This window comes from Ptychodera flava, chromosome 18 (assembly GCF_041260155.1).
Source record: "Ptychodera flava strain L36383 chromosome 18, AS_Pfla_20210202, whole genome shotgun sequence".
Lineage (NCBI taxonomy): Eukaryota > Metazoa > Hemichordata > Enteropneusta > Ptychoderidae > Ptychodera > Ptychodera flava.
Window position 1 is genome coordinate 27,757,925 of NC_091945.1, and position 16,570 is coordinate 27,774,494.

General features: G+C 38.6%; 2 protein-coding genes across 9 annotated transcripts in view; one reads left to right on the forward strand and one right to left on the reverse strand.

The window, feature by feature from the left end:
* LOC139117291 (atrial natriuretic peptide receptor 1-like) overlaps nt 1–8,447 on the forward strand; it is a 135,895-nt gene extending 127,448 nt beyond the window's left edge. For all 8 annotated transcript variants that reach the window (XM_070680267.1, XM_070680268.1, XM_070680269.1 and 5 more), the window contains exons 17-22: nt 547–670; nt 1,875–1,943; nt 2,780–2,954; nt 4,466–4,564; nt 5,507–5,598; nt 6,595–8,447. In XM_070680267.1, coding sequence (XP_070536368.1) covers nt 547–670; nt 1,875–1,943; nt 2,780–2,954; nt 4,466–4,564; nt 5,507–5,598; nt 6,595–6,702 — 667 coding nt within the window. In that variant the 3' untranslated portion in view covers nt 6,703–8,447. The remainder of the gene's footprint in view (nt 1–546; nt 671–1,874; nt 1,944–2,779; nt 2,955–4,465; nt 4,565–5,506; nt 5,599–6,594) is intronic.
* Nucleotides 8,448–9,024: 577 nt separating this feature from the next.
* On the reverse strand, nt 9,025–15,607 carry LOC139117287 (uncharacterized). The gene is made up of 6 exons (XM_070680257.1): nt 15,350–15,607; nt 12,419–12,509; nt 11,776–11,861; nt 11,034–11,141; nt 10,657–10,722; nt 9,025–10,340 (listed from the first exon to the last, which is right to left on the reverse strand). Exons 1-6 carry the CDS (start codon nt 15,419–15,421, stop codon nt 10,233–10,235), a joined length of 531 nt encoding a protein of 176 aa, XP_070536358.1. The 5' UTR covers nt 15,422–15,607; the 3' UTR covers nt 9,025–10,232.
* Nucleotides 15,608–16,570: the final 963 nt, after the last annotated feature.

Genomic DNA, 16,570 nt, shown 5'->3' on the forward strand with positions numbered 1-16,570 from the left:
GAATTTTGCCCAATAGAAAATATCGAAACAAAGTGGTTCTACTACTACTATCATAACAGGTCGACCATGGTAAAATTGGTAGTGCCTTATAGACGAACGGCGAGGCTTCTTGTAGTTTGGAATTTTAAAAATCACCAGTCAGACTGTAACTGCAGATAACTGATAATTCTGAAGCTGGACAAAACTTTGGTGAGAGTGAAAAATAGTTTCTTTCACTCAAATTTTTTAGTATTTCAAAAAATGTTTTTCGGAAATCATGGCTTGGCCAGCAACAACATAGCCGTAAATGCAGTATGCTCTGCTGGTAACTCGGTCATGCAAATGCTTGCTTTTTACCCGATTACGTTTTTGCAAATTTTGACACTATGACTTTTGACCTGGGTCAAAGGTCATAAGGTCTAAAATACCGAGATTTTAGGTCTAAAATGGGCCTTGGGTTTTTTACTTGCGGCCGCACACCCCTACCACTTCTCAGAGCAAGTACCCCCCTCGGGATATATGTGAGCGTATAAATGTCTTACCTTTCTTCTTTCCGTATTTCGACAGGGCTGTGGCAGAGCAACTGAAATTGGGCAAAGACGTGGTACCGGAAAACTTTGACTCGGTGACCATATTTTTCAGCGACATCGTCGGCTTCACCGCACTGGCCTCGGCCAGTGAACCCTTGCAGGTCAGTGCTAATAATATTCATCTCATTTAGCAATTGTAATTTAACTCCGCACAGTCAGGGATTTTTTGATCATTTTTCGTTCATTGGTTCTTTTTGTTACGTCAAACAGATCCACTTTGTATTGAGTAAACACGATATATCAATGAAAGTTTTACTATTATACAATTCTTTGCCAGAGAATAACAGTGACAGTAGAAGATAGACAACTTCGCGTCACAATCCTTTGCAATCAGGCACCAATGACAACAGCAACGAAGTTGATGTTGTTCACGTTTGTTGATTACAAGATGTCATAAAATCTGCACTTGTTATATTTTAATAATCTAGGGTCTAATCACACAGTGCGTACTTTGGTAGTGTATAGTGAAGCTGAAACACGCTGCAGAGTTTTAAAACGTAGCAAAAATTATCAATAGCGATTTTACTTCAATGCGTATCAACTGGTGCTTTCGGGCTATTTGAATAAGAAACGTTGTAGTTCAGATTACAAACGTAGATTTTACGTGCCCAATGGACTCACCCCGAAAGCTGTGAGCATATAAATATTAAAACAGAGTATATTGAAGGGAGCAGACTTGCATTGATGGAGAGGTGATCGCGAAATGGAAGCAATATACTTTATCAGGCTGTCGCTGAGTTCAAAGGGTGAACGAGATCTCATGGCCAGCCAGTAACTTGAGCTACTTCATACGCCTGAGAAACGCCAGTCTGCGTACTCAATTGATATTGATAAGCTTCATGCGTCATGGATGTGTGTGTTTCTTTTTTTCTGACTAAAGCGTATTTCAGGTGGTATACACCTGAAATATGAAAGTTTAAACGTTTGCTGATATGGTTGTCTATATTCTATTTGTATCATTATTCATCAAGACTTATAGGTAGACGCCATCGTGTAAATATTTGGATCGAAGTAGAAACGGAAATGTACCAGCCGCTTTCCAAAACATCAACAATGAAAAACATTTGAAACAAAAAGTCAATACTTAAGTGGCTGTTTACCGATGAAGCATTGTAGGATTTTAGATCGCGAAAATCAGTCCCTGAGGCGTTCTGTCTTAACTGTATTCTCCCCACTCTCTCTCTCTCTCTCTCTCTCTCTCTCTCCCTCTCTCTCTCTCTCTCTCTCTCTCTCTCTCTCTCTCTCTCTCTCTCTCTCTCTCTCTCTCATTGTAATCTGTTGTACTTTGATATTATCTTTATAAAGGTCGTTGACCTGTTGAACGATCTCTACACGACATTCGACTCAATCATTGAACACCACGATGTCTACAAGGTGCGTTGTTTTCCTTTTCCTCAACGAAACACTGAACGAAAGCACTCATCACAATAATGGATTTGGCATTTTCAATAATACAGCAACACTATGGGCCATACGCTTCCAACCACAAATAAACATACCTTTTCGTCTTCTCTGTATGGCATCATATCGACAGAGTCTTTCAGAATAACATAACCTTTCAGGACTATTCTGAAATAAAAACGAATCGAAAAATCTAAAGTTTGTTTGTGCATGATTTATTGCGATACACCAGTCTGAGACTTGTCGTACAGATGTCAGTTCCACTTTTACAAGGTATGTTGGCCGACTTTGGACGATGCGTTTGAATTAGGAGCCGCCGCCTCCTGTGTTGAAGCTTCCTTACTTACACTTGCTGATCACTGTTGACGGTAATGGCTTTAAAAGGAAGGGGGTCGTCCCGTCTGCGACTGCGCGACCTTCTAATTGATACACAGTTCAATGCCGTTTCCCAGAAATTGGCGATTAATATGACTGTAGCGAATGTGAAGCAAATTTCAGCATTTGATGCATGTTCATAGTTCATTAGGCCAGTTTTGTGGCTTTGCAGCGACTGCAAGACTTGTCAAAATAAACTTTGGTTGCGTCCCTTTAGTTTACGTGCAGCTGCTTCGGCCGCGGTCATCGGTATAGCCGCAATTTTAAAATTTTGGATATGTGGAATATATTGTGCAACGAAACAGACCTGTTATATGGATCCCATACGCACAACCGCAGACGGAACGACCCCCCCTGCCTTTAACAACACAACTAAACTTATCAGCATTAAAATTGGCGATTGCCTTTAAAAATGCATTCATTATATTTCTCAGGTGGAGACCATAGGTGATGCTTACATGGTCGCTAGCGGGCTGCCGACGCCTAACGGCAACCGGCATGCTGCCGAGATCGGAAGCATGGCCCTGGACTTGCTGAGCTCGATGACGTCATTCAGGATTCGACACTGCCCGGGGAGACAGCTACAACTTCGTATTGGAATCCATTCTGGTATGTGATGTGTGTCCATGAGCTTTTTATTACAATATCGATCGAGTCGAGTGACAGCGCCATTTAATTAATTAAAAAGCAGTCATCTTTTATAATACGTACATTATGGAAGTTCTACAAATATTATTTCTTCTGTTAAATATCATTCCAGTTTCATTTGCAAATATTATCATTTCAAACAGAAAATAAAACAAAACAAGGTTTGATTGAAAATGTCACCTTCCCGCCGACATGATGATACAACCGAACAGGCATACCGTTCCGCTGATATAGTTTCTACCCAGGAGAGCCTCAGTACTTACAAGCGGATCACGTTTTGTGGATGGACCGTGAACTGACCTAGCACTTAGTGTGACACAAAATCCGACCCGGGCTATTAAGACGATTTTAATGTGGAAATAACACGGTTGTTATTTCATTAACTGCCCATCTTTGAAGGGTTACGCATACTGTACAATCGTGTATAAGAGAGTGGGGCCATCAATATGGCGTTCTCCAGAGAAAAGATCTTATATATATCGGATTCGTTTCGTTCTGTACTGGTCCTTTGGGCAGTGACACAGTTTTTTAAATCCGTGTACTCCAAACAATCGCGTGAGAAGTGACATATGCGCCGGCTTTTTTCATGGTCTCCCTAAGGAATCTCATTTTGATAGGTTCCTAAGTAAAATCAAACTACAAGTGACAATATACGGCTGGCTTTTTAATTTTTCTTCGAATTCCGAGCTCTTGCATCAGATCAAAAAATACATCTCATCGTAGTAATGGCTAACGTTGACTCTTGTACATGTCCTCTGAACTCGGCTTAATCGTGAATCAGTGTCCTGTCCCCGCTGAAACACAAATGAAAATGGCGGGAATCAAGGGAATTTAAATCGTCATAACAAGCCTTGGGAATTTATCATTGTTGCAAAACAAGTCGTTCTTTGCATGTAACTTTCTACTTCCTGGTATTTTACCTGCAATCGAATTCCAAAGCCTGTCATATAGAAAAACACTTGATCTCATCCCCTTGCAGTTGAAATCACTGCTTGTCTGAGCGAGCATTGAATGACGAATAAATAAATAAATAAATAAATAAATAGATAGATAGATAGATAGATAGATAGATAGATACTAGATAGATAGATAGATATTTAGATATTTAGATAATAGATAGATAGATAGATAGATAGATAGATAGATAGATAGATAGATAGATAGATAGATAGATAGATAGATAGATAGATAGATAGATAGATAGATAGATAAATAAAAAATGCGTACCCCTGAAAAGTATTGAATGGTAAAGTAACTACTGAACACCCCAGCATGGGTCAAGTTTTATCATGTAATTCAAGTTAGCTTACCAGACGTAGGAAGACAGATATCATCGTCTGATAATTTCAGAGCTCAAGTATACCTACAGATTTCTAACCTTTAAATCCGCGTGATGCTTGAATTCTAAACAGTCACGTAACCCGATAGTGTTTACGAATACGCACCAATTGATGTCATCTCTCTGCCTTCAGGTCCTGTCGTTGGGGGCGTCATCGGGCTCAAGATGCCCCGATATTGTCTGTTCGGCGACACGGTGAACTATTCATCGAGAATGGAGTCGACTGGACTAGGTAAGTCGATCTCTTATGGAGTTTCTAGTAAAAAGACGGTTTAGGACGTGGGTTTTAAACTTCATTTTTGTAAGATGTACAGATATTGGCGATGTACGAGTCCTTAAAGCAATAATTATCGCTAAGGTAGTCCAGTAAATGCAAAATCAGTGAAAATTGATCTTTCAAAATGTGTTCTTTTTCCACTGCAAAGACATAAATAATATTGTATGAATTGCAAAGAAAACTCGATTTTACACCAAACTCAATAATGTTAAGAGCTTTATATTGTAATTTGAATAAACGAAGCGAGCGTACACATGACATTCCCCTAAGGGTACGTTTTTGCAATATAACTAACCAACTGTATTATTGTTTAATTCACTAAGTGACGGAAGGACTGACTGAGTGGTCGGCCAACCAATCTACTCACTCACTAACTCTCGTGCATAAACATCCACTCGCCTGCCTCACTCACTGACCCATTCACATATCCTTTAACCCTTTGAGTGCCAAAGTCGATTTTTGTTGCCTTTATACAATATAACGCCAAGTATTGCTTTCAGATTTAGACAATTTTTTCTGATTTTTCCCAAAATTTTGGTCAAAAAGTGTTGTCCACGAAAATTTATGTCCATTAAGTCCAGACTCATGGGAAAAATTACAGAAAAATTCATAAAAGGTGGTAAAATGTTGCCTGATATTTTTCGGGGGAAAATTATAGTGCTCAAAGGGTTAACTACAAAGAGACTTGGCATTACTGAAGGTATGTGTGGTCACACCATGCAAAACAGACCAATGTGCCCATGAACTGCCGAGGCATTATGGACTAGCTACAATTAAAATGTGAATTCGAACAACACATTCTTCTCTCACCAGTTAACCATGACAACAGAACATCGAATCAGGGCTTCATAGCCAAGTGATGAAACTTTAACCCTTGACATTTCTTCATTCCCCTAGCATTACGCATCCACGTAAGCCCTGAGTGTAAACGCATTCTGGACGAAGTCGGGGGATTCCATTTGGAGGAACGCGGTCCAGTCACATTAAAGGTAAGTATTGCAAAAATGACTCCCGTTTATTGCCCTCAAATCAACACAAAACTCATATGATCCTTCAAAATGGCGTCTCGCTTTGGGCGATCAGGCATCGAAGATTAAAAAAATGAAATGGAAGCACCTGGAGTCGACTCCAAAACATTATTTAATCAAGATCATTGTAATTAGCATGATAATCATAAGGCTTCGAGAATTATAAGTCTGTGAGATTGTAATTGCAAAAGAAACGATGGATTTCAATTTTCAATCAAAATGATATAGTCAGCTAGAAGTCACTTTCGTAAACCTATGGATTGCGCTGCATATATTTGTTGACAGCTTCTAATAAAGTTTAAAGGGTCAATAGCTGTAACTTTTAACGATTTTTTTCACTATCTTTTTTTTGTGTGTGTCAATTGCAAGATCTTGTTCTGCTCCCCAAAGCGTGTCGAAACACCCATCATTTAGCTTGCAAAAATCAGCGTCAATACACAATGCGCTGTTATTATCTTGTTGACATTTGAATTCCAGTCCGGACCAGAATTCCCTTGTCAACAATAACAGTGCAATCTGTACATGTATAAACTGAGCTGACAAGCTGAATACTGTGTATCTCACCATTCATTTTATGAGTCAGTAGAACAAGGAACAGTCGTTGACATTTAAAAAAATATTGCAAACAATATGAAAAATTAAAGCCAGGGCCCTTTAACATCGTACAGCAGGAAATCCTAGATTGTGAATGATATTTTTTTCAATAGGATCTGCTCTGATACCAAAGTTGCAATTAAAATAGCCATGTAGCAACGTACAGGGCCTATATCAGTAATAAAACAATTTGTGTTTAGGAACGTAACTTCGACATGTAGTTCATTAACTTTGTTACATTACATACCTTTTCAGATCAGGTCCGCGTTCTGTGAGTCAGTCTATCATTACATAAACGGTTTCTAATGTAGTGTTACATTCGTAGCATTCAATGACAATCTTTACATTTATTCGTTCGTTCAGGGCAAGGGAACGGTAATCACGTATTTTCTCGTCGGCAAGGACGGATTTGATAAACCCTTGCCTGTCAAGAAGTTGCCTTCCGTGGTCGAGGATGAAGCTTCTGCATGATGTATAACAACGCGAGATTGCCGGCACGTGTCACGTGGGAGTGAATACAAGACAATGACTGCCGGACAGTGGCAGCTCAGTCACTACTAATTGCACAAAGGGGCCAAATGGTTAACCGATACTTTGCTTGAAAGTAGCGCACGTCGTCCTTCAACGTTAGTCTCGCGAGACTTGAAAACAAAGTATACCATCGACTTCAGGACACTATCTCGTCGGCCATTTTCCGATTACGGGATATTTACTGACTCACGTTTTTTATTGGACATTGTCATTGGATACTTTAATCCATTTTAATAATATGAATATTTTATTTTTGTACATAAACTCATTATCTATATGCCGATATTTTCCACAACAAATATTTATTAAACGTGCAAGATTTGTTTATCGAAAAGGAAGACATTACAAAGAGGATAAGGTCGAACTTACACCTGATGTTTGATGCAGACAAATCCATACGCATTGATATTATTTCGTTATAGCTTTCACCACCAAAATTTTATCTATGTTGCAATATTATAAACGGACTTGACTTGTTTTTGCATAGTCTCCATAATGTAATGTGGCCGAAAACTGTAGTTATCGTTGATCTTTTGACTCAAGTCCGCACCATGGTCCGTATAATTTTAATGCAGTCGTGTTCCACTGTACTAAGTATAATTTTAGGTCCGCTTGAGCATAACCATGACAACTGATAAATGTCTTGTTAATTAATTGATTGATTGGTTGATGATGATGATAAGTGATGATGATAAGTGCTGATGATGATGATGATGAAAGTGATGATGATGATGATGATGATGATGATGATGATGATGATGATGAAAGTGATGATGATGATGATGATGATGATGATGATGATGATGATGAAAGTGATGATGATGATGATGATGATGATGATGATGATGATGAAAGTGATGATGATGATGATGATGATGATGATGATGATGATGATGATGATGATGATGATGATGATGATGATGACGATGATGATGATGATGATGATGATGATGATGATGATGATGATGATGATGATGATGATGATGATGATGATGATGATGATGATGATGATGATGATGATGATGATGATGATGATGATGATGATGATGATGATGATAGTGATGATGATGATGATGATGATGATGATGATGATGATGATGATGATGATGATGATGATGATGATGATGATTTAAGTTGTGTCGTACTGACTGAAGTGATAATGCCCACTACAGCGATTAAGGAAGAAGGGAATATTTTGAATTTTGCAAGGAGAGCCAGAAGGTTTGATCAGGATAAAAATGACGACGGTTGCAACGATATCGACGGACAGCATTACTTTTGCAGGGAGAGATGCTCTTGGTGGTATTAAATTTATAACGCACACTTTTAAGACTATATCACATATCTTTATGCCATCATTAAGTTTCTAGAGTCGGTTGAAAATTTATATGCTATTTTTGTCTATATACGCCTTATTTGTTGGTGTTGTTTCAGCCATAGATCTTGTGAGTTGTTATGTTGACATTTTTCTCGGCACTCCTGAGATGAAAGACACAGTAAAATGACCTTTCTTCAGTTCAATATTTAATGCTTCGGTTACGTCATCAGACAGGATACAATAAACTATATTTCTCTTTTATAATTTAATAATGGCGGATGATTTCAGAGTCGTTTTCAGGACGTTGTCTTATTGTGTATAGCCTTTGTAACATCTGAAATGCAATAAAAGACGATTTTGAAAAGAATAGCTATCAGATCGTACTTGCAGATCGCTTGAAATTTATGTGAGATTACAGCCTTCATATCATATTTTACGATTTCGTCGGAACCTGAAGGGTTGAGAATTGTAATTCCGTCCTTCGAGAAATTGGAGTGGGGTACTTTAGATTTTATGGTATCTAATGCAAAGTAAACCAAACTTCTCTTTCACATGTCCTCAGGGTTTTGCACTATGAATGCCGTTGATATGGCATTTGTGTGTTTGTGTGTGTGTGTGAGAGAGAGAGAGAGAGAGAGAGAGAGAGAGAGAGAGAGAGAGAGAGAGAGAGAGAGAGAGAGAGAGAGAGAGAGAGAGAGAGAGAGAGGAGAGAGAGTTTTTATCAAGAAGTTGCAATGAGAAATCGAAACTTCACATAAGCAGCTTTCACTAGATTAACAGTATGGCTTATGTCGAAGCAGGCTTTGTGTCTTGAGAAAACGGCATGTAGAGAAAATTGTCCTGATATAGTTTCTCATTTGCATTTGTACTCAGCTGTATCGTCTGGTTTCTTATGCACGCAAAATCGTGAATTGGCAAAAGTAATCATGATGGGAACGCAAATGTTAGTGTAAAATGGAAAAGTTATTTATTTTTGTCAATTATCCGCTAAATATAAGGAAAGCGAATATTCAGTGTAAAAAGTGTACATAGCTATGATATCACCTCGATTATGATATAATAATATATATAGATTAATACTGCTTTAAAATTCCGAGTCACCTAGGCACACATTTGGGTTTACAAAAATAATGTTTTTAGTTTCTAACCTTTTTCTTGAAACCTACCCATTGCGGATGATAATAATAACTGGTGGACGTCTACATTGTAAAATACAACATACAGAAAAACTTACCACTGATTGAAGGAACAATTAGTCTTGTAAAATGTCAACATTCGAGCAAATAATGTCGCCGAGAGGGGTGATGAATATCTTGATCATGTTTGCCCAAAACTTTACGGTGACTGTGAAATGATTGTTTTCCGTTTTTGAAGAATATTTCACTTTTAAAGCATTTTAACACCTACAGCAGTACCTAGTATGTGTGAAAAGTACACTTTAAGTGCACAGCGCCCTTTTTATGACATCATTGATTCCCACCTTCAATGCCGGAAATTTCCGACAACGTAATAAATTACTAACAAACCACACCGTGAGTGATTGAACACTCCGATGAGACCCGATACATTTTCAAATTGTCTCCGGTACACATGATGACGTTGATAATTTTAGAAAAATGAATAATTACGGACATTCAGAGTGATTCCGACGTCACCCTTCCGTAGAAATTCGTTCTGGCTTCAGAATTTTGACAAATTGAAATTAATTATTAAAATTTTAAGATACCTGAGTACACGCTTAAAAAACAACAGCAAACGCCTCTGTTGGCATAACAAAACCATTTGAATATAGTTACATTTCTTCGACGTACAGATTTTCTACTCATGAATCGACGATTCGTTTTGAATGAGAGCGGGGTATTCCGACAGGAGACGATAATTGAGTGAAGGAAAGATTTCGACAGCGTAAATACAATATTCAAAACGATGAAAGTGTTTCTCGTATAAAACGAAAGTAATCCAATGATTTTATCCAAAATGACAATCTCTTTGGACCTAAAACGTCATAAATGAGGAAAGAATTTTATTTTCTATTAAATGTTTTGTCATTCCATCTTAAAGGTATCCCTCGTATTTGTCTGTGCCTGGGCATCACCCGGTTTATTCTTTGCCTATCTCGTCTGGTTTGCTGGCGACCGTATGAGGGCGATCTTTAAAATCTTCTCTCAGCGTCACGCTCGATCAATTGGTGGCGCCTGATCTTTCTCTCCCGTGATGCGACCTCTTGATACTGTGACACGGCACAGAGAAGGTAAAGGATCTGAAAATTGGAAAAAAGGGTTTAAAATAAGTCTTCTGTTAATCTATATGGATTGATATTATCCTATTATCCAGGTTACTTGAAGCTAACCTAAGTTGAACGAAGCCAAGACAGAAGGGTTAAAAACGATTTTCAAAGTGAAATATAAACAGCTTTCTAAAAATAAAAAAGCAGTTAAATGCAAATTATCCAACAACAGCAAAAGAATCAACATTCTGTCGTAACAATAAATCATACAGGTCAAATCTGAATTTCTAGAAAGGTGAAGAAAAAACGTTGGCAAAAACCCGACATTTTTTTATTATAGAATACTTACGTGTAGCAAGGTCCTGACCAGGTACCATATGATGATTCCGAGTGAGTATATGCTGTAATCCAAGCCCTACCATAAAATCGAGTTAATCAAATCGTTAATTAAATCTCTGTCTCTGTGACGTAGTGGGAATGATGCAATCTACATGAATCTTAGACAAATGTTTGGATATATCATAAAAACACTATATGGGGGAATCTGCAAGGTGTAGAATTATAGCTTATCAGAAGTAAGTCTGTTCGCGTACAGTCAGGGTAGTTCACAAATTCAACATTCTTCGTGTTGCTTCTCTCATCGTCGAATATTCGGAACAGTTATTGTCCCTATGAACGTAACATTGGCATACTTTCATGAATCATAAAATAAACGCCCTCACTCACCCCCATGTACGTATGATAGACGTAGCATATGTACACCATGCCGGCCAATTCTAGGATCATATACAGGATAAGAGTAACGATCCAACCAACCAGCAAACCACTGTGATTCTGCAAACGAGGCAAAAAGCGCAAAGATGAAAGGTAAAAAAACTTACTCAGATACATGGTGTCACTCTCCCGCTAAAGATGGAAAAGTAACAAGCCATGTGTCGTCATGGTTCTTTTTCTTCGTAGTTTGACCGCAACTAACGTAAGCAAAATCATTTTTAAGTAATCTTGTTTATGTTGCGCTATCACTAATGCACTGTACGTATTGGCACATTACATCGAAGATGCAAAGAGCTTACATCTAACATTATACACGTCTGCTACAAAAGTCACTCATGAGCGCTTCCCAGAATGAGCACGATTAAACGAAAGAAGGGTTTGAGGCATAATTTTGCAGTACGAGTATGATTTAGTCTTTCAACTATGTTCACTTGATTATAAAAAATACAACAACTTTGGCTCGAATCTACTTGACTTGCTAACGGTATATTAACAGAACAAATTTGATCGCAAAGTACAATTGTGTCAAACACTTGGCCTTTTCTTCCAAGAGACTAATACATGTAAGTGAAAGATTGCGGGAGAAAGCAATTATTGTCACTTGGCAGGTTCCTTGTCCAATTTTACATGCATCGCAGCTGATCGAAGAGCTTACTCTTCCAAAATGGCTATAAAAAGTTAATTTCTTTGTTACCTTGACAGCACCGCAGAAGTATAAGCTGGTACAGACCATGACGATGGCGAATAATCCGATGAGAATGTAAAACGCCACTTCCATTCCTGAAAATATCAAAATATGTCGTTTCATCTAACAGGCCGGGTTTGGAAAGCGAAATTAAAGGGTGATTAATGCTAACTTTTGATGATTTTTTACAATTTGTTTTTAATCTCAACCATAATTTCTTGTTCTACTCCCCAAAGCATGTTGAGATACACAGTATTCAGCGTTTCAACTCAGCCTGTACATGTGTAACTTTGTTGTTATTGATAACAATTGAATCCTGATCTGGGATAGAATTCAAATTAACAATAACCGTGCATATGGACAAGCTAAATAGTGGGTGTTTCAAAAATTTTGTCAGAGGAGTAAGAACTTGCAATTGACATATAAAATAAAAACTATGAAAGAATCATCAAAATCTGGCATTCAACATATTGCGAGTGGAGATTGCATAGTACAAACTTGAAGGATAGCGGGACGACAGTGCTTTATTGCGATATTTATGATCACGCGAAAGACCAACAGCTGATAACTACAGTATTGCATTTATCATAATTCTGGATTTTATAGCTAACTATGAATAATATACATTTAATAATATTTACGCTAGACTTACCTATATAGACGTCATTCCTTAGTGTGGGTTTGTCGATTAAGAGTTGTAAAACTCCAAATACATACAATATGAGATTGATCACCATTTCAATCTGTCAAACAAAGTTCAAGGGTACTTATTTAATATGCAAGTAATATCGCTCAGCACTGTGGATTTCGTTTCCATGAATACTGAATGAACTTGGATAATATTTAGTGTATTTTCGGAAGTCAAGATTATGGAAACCTTTTCGACATAAAAAATGTTGAAAATTATGGACTTAAGGTTGTATGCCTTTCGAAAGTGAAAGACTTGTCTGTCTAACTTTTCACGAGGAAACTTTCAATAATTCTCTTTCAAAGTCTAAAAATCGTGCGAATTTCGCTACAGCAGAAATAAATACATCTACCCAAAACTGAAATTCAAAATGGCCACCATCACTGTGTCAACTCTTATGGGGAAAATTTAATTTTCAATGATCAAAAAACTAAGAGGGTGAAATCTTTCATTTACTCGAAGAGCTAAAATGAGCCCACACAAGCGGTAGGCCAGAGAAGTATTGTAAACATATCTGTCCCTGAGGCGCATTGTACTACAGCAAATAAATCGCAGGGTGGTGTCAAACCTGGAATACCATGCAAGCTGCCACCCTCATACGGGCGCATACAGCAATATTAATACGACAATGTCTCCTTAATATGCATATGAATTATGCAATCGTATTATTATTAACGCCCAACCATTGTATCTTTTAGCTAGAGCAGTAGTATGTGTGACATCCAACTGACACTCTTTCTCAATATCGAATCACATGTACTAGTGTTTTGGCGTTATTTATAGGAGAAAGGTTAAACAACATATGGTAAGGACCGTGTTGTCCAAGTAAACCGTCATTATTAAATCAATAATAACTTTGCATATCAAACATTTACAAAAAAGTCGACTGACTGAAATGGTGTTTGAACACAGGGGCACGAACTAGGGGACGAACAAGAACGGTGAGGCCGATGCACGTAGCCCTGTCCCCGAGACGTCAACGGGGCTCTTCACATATGTACTTTCCTTATGAGAAAGGTTTCGACGTAGAGGGTGGTCCGACGATGTAACGTTCTCGGTAATTTTTTTTTGCGCTGTTCGGGAGGCACTGAAAAGTCTCAAAATGTTTGCGGTGTTATCCATGGTAGAGATAATTAAAGGGACCTGTGATTCATTGTGGAGTTTGGATGGGCGTGTGCTTACATTATTGAGCACGTGACTCTACCCCTGGCACAGAGAGTAACTTGCGTGCTGATTCTACAGAGAACAAGAACCATCATCATACGAATCCCTTCTGTAACTACAAGTCAGTTACCAAAAGTACTATTGTATGTCGTATGTACATGCATCTATGCATCGCTAAAGGATTTTCCGAGTCGTCTTAAGTCGACCTATCCGGCGGTCAACACGGAGGAGTGATAACTGTGTAGCTTGTTTTGAAACGTGGTACTAGTCTTTGCCTTTGACATTTGAAAATGGCAAAGTACTTTGACAAAGGCTGTTTGGACCGTCAAGGTCGACCACTCGATCGATATTTCAACAAATTTAGCAAGAAAGGCCATGAGTGATAAAAGCTAGCAGTATGGCGTACGACTTCCATGGCCAATTGCACAAAACGTTGCTATCATCACAATGTCATTACTAATGATTATGGTTTGGTCAATTAAATGTCTACGTGGAAATCATCAATAAGTTTCATTATAAACTATTTTATTTCAAATTTTCCAGGACATGTCAAGATGGGTAGAACTTCTATTTATGTGCACCGAAGAGATGTAAATGCGAGTGAAAAAAACAGCAAAACGCAGTGGGCGTTTTTGGCAATTGTCTTTGCGTACGGTTGAGGGCAGGCTTTAAAAACCGACAACAGGCAAAGTATGTCAACCAGTGAACCAGTATGTCAACGAATAATCGGACTCGCGATTTCTAAAATATTGTGGCGGTGTTAGTGTACGAGTCGTGTGCTTAAAACTACATAGCCCTTTGCAATGCGTATTCATAGAAATAGCAACGTGAAAATGAATATGTTTGCTCTTAGACTTCAGCATGGGCGTTCGTCCATGGACTGAGCATAAAATTACATGGACTGGGTGAATGCATACTGTGTCTCGGTGCTTGACAGCGGTGGAGACTTTCGTTTATCTTAGTGTCAACTATTCTGGACGATTGCTCGGATACATATGCTAGTCATGAACGTGAACTACTGACCGAAGACACTCTAAATTTAGAGAATGTGTACACAAGGAGGGTGTTACTACCGACGGCCTTCACAATTCTATGAGTGGCTATTGTTAACAGGTGGTTTTCGTATTCAAAATGGCGAACATAAACACTCCACTCAACGCCAGTAATTTACGTTAAGTGTGCACGGCGTGTAATAAAACGATAGATTTAGGAATTTTGTACCCTTGAACATTTCTAGAGCACTGAAAGTTGCCGTCCAATAAACTAGCAAAGAAAAGTAAGAGTAAGGGCGCTTTCCGACGAAGCGGTAGCCCATATTTCCTTTTAATATGTTCGGTACGTTGACCCCACCCATATCAATGGATATGTACGTAACACCAGTGGCTTCAATAGAGAATGGCTCACGGCGTTGAATCCGCAAACCTAGGTCGAAAACGCAAAGCCATTTTATAACTGTATCGTTTAATTTCCCATTTTTTCCCTTCCCACCACTCTTTGTCGGTGTAACATGACGCTAACGCGCTATTTCAGGGCTCGTTTCGAATGTTGTCAGCGCAGAGTCAACACTTTGCATACAACTGTGGTGACACAGCTCGGAAATACCTGTACGCATTCGACTACAACGCCAAGCAGAAGAATATGAAGTTGCCATATTGTAAAGTTATCCTCCAAACGGCTGTACTAAAAGTGGACACTTTCTATTGCTTTTCTGACATAATTATCGACACTTACCAAAATCAGCACACTGCAGATCATATTGCCCGCCTTCAGGCTGCAGCAGCCACAACTGTACATAATCGGCATCTTGGAAACGGTCTTCTCTCAGCTAAGCTACCATACAGAACACAAACCAGACGATGCTCGGATCAGATCCGAAATTAAAAACAAAAGGAGCCAAAAAACCCTCACTTAATCCAGACCTCGCCCAAGATTAATCACTCCCTTTCTGCTACGGAGGTGAGGGGTCACTGGCATTCCAGTCGTTCTTTAGTACGCATGCCTGAGTGAAAGGACAATTGTTGCGGCGCATCTTGCATATGAATAGGCTCGTTCGCTCACATTGAATATCCAATACTTCGGCGTTGGTGGTTGACACTGTTGTTGTGTGATTGTGTGTTTATTCTTTGGTGTTTCAATAACCTATAGCTTCAATTACTGCATGTTCCAGTGGTTCTCGTCTATGTGGCTCAAGATTGTTGGGACACATTGCGAGTATACTGCGAAATGTTTGGCGATCTGCCATGATGAGAAAAAAATGTTATCTCCTATAGGATGAACGCGTCGTCTAATCCTTCCCTGAACCAAACTGTGCTCTCTCCAATTGGCAAGCTCACCCCTTTATCGTCTCTTGTGTAAGACCAAATTGCACCCTGTCAAACACACAGTCACTCCAAATGTCCCTCCTGCAATCACCACCAGCCAGACGATAGCTTTGCATGTCTTTATAAACGTTTGTCTTTTTCTCCATGATAAAATAATTTACGTACATATGAAGCTTCACCTTGCACCAAAATATAAATTATTCTCAAGTTTGAATCTTTAAGAGTGTCCCTTGACACGAAGAGAAAAAAAAATTATGAGGACTTGCTTATTTATTTTCGATGAATCGGTGAAAGGGTCGGTAGCTTTTACTTTTGATGATTTCTCCCGCTATTTTTGTTTTAATGTCAACGACAGATTCTTGTTCTGCTTCCAAAGCATGTTTAGAAAAATAGTAGTTTAGCTTGTCAACTTGGCCTGTACACAAGTAAACAGCATTGTTATTGTTGACAAGTTAATTCTAGTCCGGACTGGAATTCAGAAGTAAACAATAACAGTGTCTTTGTATGCGTATAGACTGTGTAGACAAGCTAAATAGTAGATGTTTTAACAATGCTTTTGGGGGTGGAACATGAACTTGAAATTGATACACAGCAGACAATTTCATCAAACGTTTCACCTACTGGCCGCCCC

Excerpts from the sequence above, each read along its gene's own strand:
- LOC139117287 (XM_070680257.1), bottom strand. The coding sequence starts at position 15,421 with ATGCCGATTATGTACAGTTGTGGCTGCTGCAGCCTGAAGGCGGGCAAT. Across the intron at positions 11,862-12,418 it reads AAGGAATGACGTCTATATAG|GAATGGAAGTGGCGTTTTAC; the intron begins GTAAGTCTAGCG and ends TGATATTTTCAG. Across the intron at positions 11,142-11,775 it reads ACTTCTGCGGTGCTGTCAAG|AATCACAGTGGTTTGCTGGT; the intron begins GTAACAAAGAAA and ends CCTCGTTTGCAG.